General features: G+C 44.5%; 1 protein-coding gene across 1 annotated transcript; it reads left to right on the top strand.

Annotated features, from left to right (window-relative positions):
- Positions 1-737: 737 nt before the first annotated feature.
- On the top strand, positions 738-9,247 carry sik1 (salt-inducible kinase 1). Its single transcript, XM_005747169.2, has 14 exons — positions 738-1,150; positions 1,662-1,857; positions 1,980-2,096; positions 4,944-5,007; positions 5,203-5,364; positions 5,867-5,991; positions 6,089-6,212; positions 6,301-6,521; positions 6,888-7,037; positions 7,129-7,239; positions 7,354-7,579; positions 7,659-7,913; positions 8,039-8,228; positions 8,343-9,247. The coding sequence occupies exons 2-14, from the start codon at positions 1,705-1,707 to the stop codon at positions 8,854-8,856; spliced, it is 2,412 nt and encodes an 803-aa protein (XP_005747226.1). The 5' UTR covers positions 738-1,150; positions 1,662-1,704; the 3' UTR covers positions 8,857-9,247.
- Positions 9,248-10,782: the final 1,535 nt, after the last annotated feature.

Raw genomic sequence — 10,782 nt, 5'->3', positions numbered from 1 at the left:
ACACCAAGATCCAGCGTGGCGTTCCTATCGGCCACCCACAAGTTCATAAAGAAAGAAAAAGCAAACAAAAAAAGCTTTACTTGTAGCTCACATAATTTGATTCATAGCAAATGAATAATTTCAAACTTTCAGAACCCATTACCATTTTTACTAATGGTTTACCAGCATTTTATGTGGATCATGCCACATGTAATGATCCATCACCTCAAACTATTTCTAAATTGTATTTAAATTCGATTAAATTTCCTTAACCTGCTAAGTCAAATGGTCAAAGTGTTGAGCAAAGGTTTTTATTATAACTGACTTTGCTTATTAAATGTACTTTACTATGTTATGGTTTGCACACACACACACACACACACACACACACACACAAATTCAGCCTAATCGGCTTACAGTAATTACTGTAAATTAAAATAACGCATTCAAAGTCTGACTGCATAATTTGAATTTACAATAATTACTGTAATGGCGCACTTATTGGCTCTGTGTTTGTATTTTCCGAGCCCAGCAGTCTAAAGTGCTCCGTGAGCAGCAGAGACCGCGCGGCTGACGAACACCAGTTGCTTTCTGTTTCTGTTCCTGTCGGAGCCGCGCGCGCAGCCGCTCTGTGGAGAGAGCCCGCGAGCTACGAGCCCGGCAGAGGGAAACATCACGTGGTGACACATCTTTACGACTGACGTCACCGTCCCCATCTCCAAGCAACCCCTCCATCAGCACTCGCGTCACCGTGCGCCCGAGCCGCGCGGTTGCCCAGCAACCCTTTCCTTGCGCTCGGGTCCGGCCTTGCCTTGCACCCAGCTCGAAGCTCTGACGCGGGTGTGACGTTAATAAGGTGGGTATCAATTTGTTATGGTGGCGAGGAGAGGAGGGAGGAGGAGGAGGAGGAGGAGGAGGAGTTCCCCCTGTGAGTGCCGAAGCCCTCAGCTCTGCATTCCGGCGGAGCTTACAGGCACACACACCGGCCGCAGCCTGGTCCCGGCCTCAAGACTTGTTGTAGAAAGTCAAAGGAAAAAGTTACCCCGCGCGTGTTGCCCGCAGTTTTTCCTTTTTGTCTCGTTGTTTATCCGGAGCTCTGTTTGTGGAATGGTTGACGTTTCGTCCGAGAGCTGCCTGAAGTGTGAGAGAAGGTGGTTATTATCGTTGTAAGGTAGGAATTACTCTCGATAACTCACATTTTACTGGCTCATTGTCACTTAATAGAAAAACTGGTAATTTTACAACTCAGCCAAAGTCTCTTTCTCTCTGCCTCTCTCTCTCTCTCTCTCTTTTTTAGTTTTCTACATGTATATATATACTATTTTTTTACGTATTATTCAGCCTCTTTTTCTTAATGGTCGTGAAAGTGTCGCTTTTTCTTATAGGTTAGTGAAACCTATTTGTGTAGATCTCTTTGTACCCAATGAATGAATATCAGCGGGCTTGTTTATATATATTACACGTATTTGTACACCTGTAACGAGATTGTAGTCGTATTTCCAGCTTAACTCGTTTATTACACCAACAATGTTTCGATAAAGTGATCATATAATAATTTTAATTCGTCTGTGTTTTCACACAGTCAGGACCAAATGCTCGTTACACGCGGAACAAAAGCTTCTAGCAAGTGAATTTTTACACAAATGCAATAAAATGAGTAATGTGCACCGCTGTCTCTGCAGGTTCGTTTATCACAGTGTTGTAACCCCAGTCTGTTGGTACGCCATGGTAATCATGACAGAAACCAACCGGGGAGCTCAGTCGAGCCCTGCCCAGGGGAGGCCGCTGCAGGTCGGCTTCTATGAAATCATCCGGACCCTGGGGAAAGGGAACTTTGCAGTGGTGAAACTGGCCAGGCACAAAGTCACTAAAACACAGGTCAGCTGCTTTAATATCATTGTTAATATTATTAATTTCTACTTGCAGCTTTTTTTCTGGCCTTTCTTTTGAAATTTGCAATTTTTAACCACGATTCCCCCCCCCCCCTTTTTTTTTTTAAGGTGGCAATCAAGATTATCGATAAAACCAGGTTGAATCCTTCCAACCTCGAAAAGATCTACAGAGAGGTGCAGATAATGAAGCTGTTGAACCACCCTCATATCATCAAGCTCTACCAGGTGTGTATTGTGGCTAACCTCTCTCTGCTCTCTGAAATGTCGTTGTGTGCAGTGCAGAATGCTGCGTGTGTAATTCAACCTGTGTTACGCCCTCACGGTAGCCGGACTGTATGCTGGTCTGCAGGGAGCTGGTCTAAATGCATGCATGAGCATTTGAGTAAAATGCTCTGGTGTGGAAGGAAGCCTTTGCAAATTGAGGAAAAAAATATTTTCCCTTAAACAGCACTGGTGCGCTGCAGAGCACTGCCTTTAAGGACCATTTGTTGCCTGGTTTTAACCAGCTTGCCGATTCTCAGAGTATACTGAGTCATAAGTACTGCAGAACAGCATTAGTGCAATCCCCTTTGACCTCCCTGTATGCGTATGTGTGCTTGTTAGAGAGAGAACAGTCATCGGTACCAGCCGCTGCTAAGAGCATTGCATTTCTAAGATTTCTTCAGTTGTTTGAAGGAAGAGGTGATGGCAGAGATATGGGAAACAGAGCAGGCAGGCGACTAATTACCAAAACATCCACAGGTCTGGACTTTAAGCCTAATTAGCACCTGTTTAAACCACTGCAATGTGTGTGCATGTCACGTGAAGGCTACCCCACAGCAAAGCGCTGCTTTACTGCTAATCAAATTGAAGACTTAGTCGAAAGAATCCGCTTTTCCCCCCTCAGTTGACCTCGCAAGCACCGCGGCACGCGTCTGGCAACAAACACACAAACACACACCCATGCAAACAGACACACAATGCCCTTTCTCTTTTTTTTCATTCTGGATTTTTTTTCTGCCTTTTGCTTTGTTCTCTGTTGTTTGCTACTTTTCAAGATTCGTTTGTATCTGGTTTTAAATGGCTGAGCAGCTCTTACCATGAAATCATGTCTAGACTGCAGAAACAAGGGGATAATATTATTCCTAGGAATTTCTATAAGAGAAAAAACGTAATAAAGAAATCGAACATCATAGATGTCCACTATTTTTTTTTTTTTTTTTACATTTAGAAACCTCCTTCTATTCATCTCACAAGACCACACAGACATTTTTAATGCTTCACACTGATGGTACAAACAATTCAAAGAGGATATCAAAATTTTTCATATGTTAAAAAGAAAAAGAAACATCCAACCACTCAACAAATTAACCATAATGCAGACAGAAAAATGCATCACTTAAGATGTGTAAGCACAAATAAAATAGAAATTGAAATCCCCAGTACATGATCGTCTCTTCTGACACACACCAATATGCAAAATAGTTTAAAGGCATTCATGCTTTATACATTATTCAGATGCGTCAAGTGAGTGTAAAGACAGATTAACCATGAAAGAAGCCTAACACTTCTGTTAGATTATGTGGAAAAAACATGAGATGGAATTCATTAATTTAAAAGATAGAATGATAATTTAAAAAAAACAATTTTATTTAAAAGACCATTTTTGATCTGACAGTCTTTGTTTTGTGATAGAGCGAGATGATAATCTGTAGGTTTGTGGTGTTGTATCACTGCTGTGCTGTCTGTCCTCTGTCCCTTGTTAATTTCTTCCTGGCCTTGGGTTGTTCAAGGTGATGTTAGTCAGATGGTTGTTAGCAACCCTCGTCACCTCCTCTTTCTCCTTCCTGCACAAAGGGAGGGTACTGACATAAGACCATCTTGTGATCTGTAGATTACATCCTCTAGTATCCCTGCAGTTTTTTGGGAGACCTCACGATAAATCAGCTGCTGCTTACACTTTGTTTTTGTCTCACGGGAACCAAAACAATTCCTCTAAACTGAAAGGTCATTGAAGTCTCTCTCCCGCTCATTGTTTGTTTGCATAAACCGCCCGTCTTATCGCTTTAAATTCCACTGGAATCTCATGGATTTTTTTCTTTATTTAATTTTATGCTCCCATTATGCAGCTTTTAGCAACCTTAAATTGACCTTATGGAAAATGAGGAGTCCAATATGGATGTTAAAGGTTTTATCTTTATTCGGGGGTGACTGGGGGCCCTTGACGCGCCATGGCTGTTCTTCGCAACAGTGACGTCAGCTGCACCTCAAGGTGACAGGGAGCTGCCCTATCTCGCAGATAAAGACTTGTGCCCGCTTGGGGACCTTGGTGTATTGAATCGCCGTTGTCTGGTTTTCTAAAGGACCCGGTGGCTGAAAAGAATTAAGCTCCGCCATTCACTGGAATTTGGTGACATTCAATTTAGGAGTTGGCCAGCAGCTTTATCCAGACAGGACTTTGTCATCTGACGATAATTGCTTTGTTGTGCAACCTTTTTAGCTCAACTGCTCTGTCCCTGAGGGCTCTCATGGGAAACGGAGGCCTTGTGTGAGCTCCAGGAAAGAACCGGGAATTACGTCTTTCCGTCCCACAAAGTGCATTGAGCTCTGAGTGATTGCACTTTGAGTGTTTCTGATACACCATGTGAACAGCCCATGTGAATGTGCCCCGCTCTGTTTTCATAGATATAAAGAGATAGGGGGAAGCTTGAAATTCAACACTAGCATCCACTGCCAGCTGGTATCAGCCTCAAGAAAAACATTCCCAAGCATTGGATCAGCTGGTTTGAGTCTGAATGTTACGCATTCCTTTTTGGGTCTGTATTGACGTGTGTAAACGGGTTTCAAGACATGAGGAAAATGCGCGCGGGAAGTCACTGACGGTTTACTTATGCAACAGGGCATATAATGGAAAACAGGGTGTTGGTGTTTCTTTTAATTTTATGTGTATGGAGACATTTGCAAATGAGGAATGTGGTGGTTATAAATGCTGGAATGTGCTACGATGAAACACTGGGAACGACTTGAACTTTGAAATATGGTTATCAATGACACAGTTACACTCATTGTTTTTTTTCTCTTTTTCTCTCTTAGGTCATGGAGACCAAAGACATGCTGTATATTGTGACAGAGTATGCAAAGAATGGAGAGATGTTTGGTGAGTGAAGCCTTAAGCCTTTTCATTTGCATTCACAAAGGTACATAGCACACCCAGAAACACAGAGGTTAATTTTAACCCTCCATGACAATTAAAAGGCCACTGGCAAAATAAAAGCATGGAAAAAGGAAGTAACCTCATAATAGACCCTCCTAAGAGTCTGATCCTGATAGTCTGGATCCTCTCTCCCTGCAGACCACCTAACCTCAAATGGCCGCTTGAGTGAAGATGAAGCACGAAAGAAGTTCTGGCAGATCCTCGCCGCGGTGGACTACTGCCATCGGCACCACATCGTTCACCGTGACCTAAAAACTGAGAACCTGTTGCTGGATGCCAACATGAATATCAAACTGGCCGGTAGGTCGATCATATTCTTAGTGTTGGCTGGTGATAAGATGCAGTGTTAATGGTTTTTAATGCAACAACGTCCTTCTGTACCTACTTGCTGTTTCTGTATTCTGTTCAGTTTACGCCTGAAGAACGTATTTGGTGCTCTGGGATTCTAATTAAATCATTGTTGTGCCATCTATGTGCTAATTAAATGTTAATTATTCACCCATTTTACTAAGACAAGCATCAACCAGAGGAAATGAGCTCAGCACACAATCACACGCTTTTACATGAAGAAACTGTAGAACCAAATTATCAGAAACAGGAAAACAGTCAGTCTTTTGTATGAGAAGATATGTTAACCCGAGCTTACTTTGAAGTGTTGATGAATATCTCATGATGATAAATTACGTAACACACCATGAACAGTACTAAATCTGCGCTATAGGGCCTGCAGCACTTCAAGCTGGAATGGAAAGCAAACAAGTTTGATTAAAAAAAGTTGTTCTACACTTGTGTCTGTGTGCAGACTTTGGATTTGGAAACTTCTACAATGCAGGGGAGCCTCTGTCTACATGGTGTGGCAGCCCGCCTTATGCTGCCCCTGAAGTGTTTGAAGGGAAGGAGTATGAGGGGCCTCAGCTGGATATTTGGGTAAGCTCCGGGAATGTAATACGGCATTACTGACAGAGGAAGCGATGACATTTACATAATCGTGATTACATTCTCCTTTTTGCTCTTTGCTTCGCAGAGTCTCGGTGTCGTGCTTTATGTCCTCGTCTGCGGCTCTCTTCCGTTCGACGGAGCCAGCCTTCCCGCGCTCCGGCAGAGAGTCACCGAGGGACGATTCAGAATCCCTTTCTTTATGTCACAAGGTATAAATTATCCCAACAACAGTTACCGCAAATTACTAAAACGGTGTAAACTACATACAGAGACTCATTCACTGTTTGCGTACTTTAGACTGTGAGAATCTGATCCGTAAAATGCTGGTGGTGGATCCAGCCAAAAGGATCAGCATTGCTCAGATCAAGCAACACCGCTGGATGATGGCGGATCCGTCAGCTGCCCACCAGATCCTCAGCCATCCCCTCACGGAGTACAATTCCAACCTGGGCGACTACAGCGAACCCGTGCTGGGCATCATGAACACACTGGGCATCGACCGTCAGAGGACTATCGAGGTGACTGAACAAGAATCAAAATGTGTTTAGTGGTTTTATGAAAGTATTGCAGTCACAGTAAAAATACTCAGTTTACGGGTTTACAGGCAGCGGGTAGGCTGCAGCTAAGTTTTCGTTCTCTCTTAAGTTGAACCTACATTGTATTCCTTCAAAGACCTTATTCTGTATTTAAATATAGATTTCTCACTCTGTCATCTTCAAATATATAAATGCAGATATATGCAGCTATATTTGTCTTTCCCTTAAAAGTTTTAAAGAGGTGCTAAAGAAAGCTATAAAGAGAGAGCACTGGTTATAAACTGTCATTACAAGCCACAGAAAGTAAACAAAATGGCAAAATGACTAATCTTCTGACCTTATCTTCAGTCTCTGCAGAGCAGCAGCTACAACCACTTCTCTGCCATCTACTACCTGCTGCTGGAGCGAGTGCGGGAGCATCGTGCACAGCAGCTGAGCCGCCAGTGTGGAACATGGAGCCAGAGACCAAGGAGCACCTCTGACTCCACAAGCCCAGAGGTCAGCACTATAGCTGCATGTAGCTGACTATCAATCTCCATTCTTATTTGCATGAAGTTTAATAATCTCTGTGCTTTCTGCTTCCTTCTAGGTGATCATGGAGTCCACTGAGAGTTTTAGAACAACAGCGTTTTCACTTCCAACCAAAAACACCCCCCCTGTGTACTCAGAGGTAGAGTGTGACCAAGCTGGATTGTTTCAGGTAAATTTCTTAAATAGCACGCTCTCTTGCATCTATATTAATAGACCAAATGCAAAAGCTGCACCCTGCCCTGCTAGCAGTCAGTGGCTAACAGTCAACCTCCTTCCTTTTCAGCGTGTAGTGTTTCCAGTGGAGGCCAGTCTGAACAGATTGCTCTGGAACCGCTCCATTTCACCCAACAGCCTGCTGGAGACAAGCATCAGCGAAGAGGTGCGACCCAGAGACCTGGAGGAGGAGGAGGCGACGCAAACTCTTGGGCCCCTGCTCCCTCCAACCACCACCTCTCGCAGACACACTCTGGCTGAGGTCTCCGCCCGTTTCCACCAGTGCAACCCTCCATGTTAGTATAATATGCATGCGCACGCATGTTCTTCATTCTTGTAGCGATGCAGAGTCTTGACCTCTCCTGTTTTTTTTAGGTATCGTGGTCAGCCCCTCAGACGGTGCCTCCTCTGACAGCTGCCTGAAGTCTTCTTCCAGTCCTGCCCCCACTTTGCAAGCTGCTGTAGGTGGGGTGGCAACACTTCGGGCCTCGGGGGCTGAGGGAGGAGCTCTGCTGTCTGCTGGAGCTCCCCTGGCTCTCTCTTCCCACCTCCTGCCCCAGGCCCAGGGCAGCCTGCCCCCTGCCAGCTTCCAGGAGGGTCGCAGAGCCTCTGACACCTCCCTCACACAAGGTACACATGCATGATCGTGAAATCATTTCCTGTATGCCACCTGCCTAAGCTGGTATTCAGGTTTTCTCACACGTACCATGTAGTAGGATCAACGCTGCATAACAGTTTCCCATGCCTTCACGCAGGCCTCAAAGCTTTCCGCCAGCAGCTGAGGAAAAACACGCGCACTAAAGGACTTCTGGGATTGAATAAGATCAAGGGTCTGACGAGGCAGGCTGCCCCATCACCCTCCTGTAACCGCGGTAGCCGGGGGTCACTGGGTCCAGCTCTCTCTGAGCACCGCAGCATGCTGGAGGAGGTGCTGCACCAGCAAAGGTGAGTCACATTATTGCAGGAGCACAAAGCATTATGGGATTGTTAATTTCATAAACTACAAACAATTGAACCCCAAGTCGAGCTGTTGATAACAAATCTCATCTCATTTCCCAGAATGCTGCAGATTAAGCACCAACCACAGCCTCAGGTCCAAGCCCCTCAGACAGGACCTCAACAGAAGCCCCTGCTCTTCTTGGCACACCAACAGTCACCATCTCCTCCGCCTACTACCGTGTTTGCTTCCTCCTCCATGTTTGACAACCCTGCTCAACCCGTCCTGCCTGCTCAGCAGGCTTCAGTGGGTCTGCAGCAGGGTCCCTGGCAACAGACCCTCAAGACCTCCGCCACAGGCTGCTCATCCTCACCCTGCTACTCCTCTTCTCTGTCCCCCGTGGCCTCTGCTGCCTACCTTCTCGAGGCACGTCTACACATCAGCCAGCAACCCCACCCTAACCACCACACTGGCCTCCGTCAACAGTCTGCAGCACAAGGCAATTTCCCCATCCTGTCCAAATCAGCCATGTGGAGGATGGGCTCGGTCTCCAGCACAGACCTCGACATGCAGGAGCTGGGTATGTCTGGACAGCAGCAGCAGCAGCAGCTCAGCAGCTGTGTGATGGTGAAGTAAATCATCGGCCAAGCGAGACCGGCGAATGTTCTCTTGGTGGAAGAGCCAAAAAAGACTTGATGCTGAGCGCAGAAGAAAAGAGAGCAGAAGTGAAGAACAACAAAAAAAGCAGACGCAAGTGACGAATTTGTCTTTATGGGGTACACGTGAGAATGTGTCTGCACACGTGTTCGCTGTGTGTATGTGTTTTTTCTAATCGTATAAGCTAAAGACTAAGCAATAAACCAAACTCTGGATGAAGTGTTCGATTCGTAACAGCCAGAGAAGCAATAACAGACTGACAGACTCTCCTCGGCTCCGATGGACTCACTTGAATAGCTGACGTTGCTGAGTCACTCTCACATTTTTATGCTGTCTAGATTTACTTTTTGATCTTTTTTTTAACAGGAAAGTTCGCTCTTCCATTTTTTCCTGTTTGTTTTTTTTTTTGCCACTTGTGTAAGCGCTCTCAGTGTTTTTCACTTGCCTGGACAGAAGACCAAAATTCATATTATTTTCAGTCTCCCCACTTTGTTCACCTTCCTGAAGAGACATTTCTCTGTAGCAGTGCAGTGAACACGCAGTATAGTAACCTAAGCTTACTCACACCGAAGGAGACGATTTTTATTTTTACTGAAACTGTGATTTTTTTTTTCCCCCGTTTGTTTTTTCTGTGCAAGATTGTTAATTTTAGTGACGCAAAACGCTGCTTTTACCTCAAGCTGCAAAAAGACTGCTACACCCTCATCAGTCAAAACTGAGCGAAGACGGTGTTTCGCTGGTTGAGTTAAAGCACAGCAGGTACATCAGTCAGCCTGGTAGCACCCTACATGTGTGGATCCATACCCCTCCCTCTCCTTTGTCTGATAAGCACCTTTCTTTTTAGATGCTATTACTACCTCCTCAGGCAACAATTTGGAAAGGTTAAGAAAAACCTTTAAACGCTAATGAGCAGGTTGAATATCAGAGAAAGAGGGTTTTTCGTACGGAACAAAGACTGTGGGAACAGTGCAATATTTTACATGAAAGAAACCAATGGAAATGAGGCTTAACATAGGATGGTCAAAAACTCCACGTGTACTTGCCTGAGGTTTTGTGTTCGTCTTTCTTTTTTTTGTGTGTGTGTGTGTTTCATCTTGCCGTGCTAGCTAGCTGACTAGAAGAGGTACTTCTTATGATACTGTAGTGACTTAGAGAAGAGGCTCGAGGCATTTCAAAATGCTGTTTTGGGTTTTTGTTTTTTTTGTTTTTTGCTTTTTTTATTCACACAGCATGCTTGTAGATCCGAAAGGAAGAATTTGGGTTTTACCAAAGACTCAACAGCACAAGAAATAGAGGATCTGTCAAAAGACACACTACTGACTTTCCTCTTTGAATGCTGTCTCCAAGATGTAGCGTGGTGGTGTAGCGAACCAATTTCACACGATCTCCTTAGCCTTTTGCTGTGAGACAAAAGAAAAGAAAAGAAAAACTCCCGCTGCCACCAAATCCTAATGCTACGTGTATTGTGGGTATCTCTAGCTGTTACTATGAGGACCATGGTAGTGTTTGTTTTGTACTTTTCTAAAAAAAAAAAAAAAAAAGAAAGAAAGAAAAAAGAAGAAGAAGAAAACAATCAGAACATAGCAATACCATAATGTGCAGGAAGTGGAACTTTCTTCAGTTGCTCAGTAGTAGCTTGAAATAGACACAGATGTCCTGCACTGAATTGCATGTGCAGGCAGTCGAGTTAAGGTGTTTGAAAGCTGTAACAGATGTGTATTAATGTGAGTGTAGTTAGCTGTCTCATGTCTGTGAAACATCTTGTAGGTGAGACCTGTGTCTTTTCGAGCCCGGCTCTTTTTTTGAAAACGTGCGATTTTGATTATATTGACTCCTCCCCCCCCCCCCTTCGGTTTATTGCACTCACTTCAACACCTGTGCCTTTGCCTGAACAAACTGCAGTCA

Source organism: Pundamilia nyererei, unplaced genomic scaffold, assembly GCF_000239375.1.
Source record: "Pundamilia nyererei isolate P.nyererei 1_Seehausen unplaced genomic scaffold, PunNye1.0 scaffold00190, whole genome shotgun sequence".
NCBI lineage: Eukaryota > Metazoa > Chordata > Actinopteri > Cichliformes > Cichlidae > Pundamilia > Pundamilia nyererei.
The sequence above is the reverse complement of the archived record's forward strand: the minus strand, read 5'-3'. Positions and strand labels throughout refer to the sequence as shown.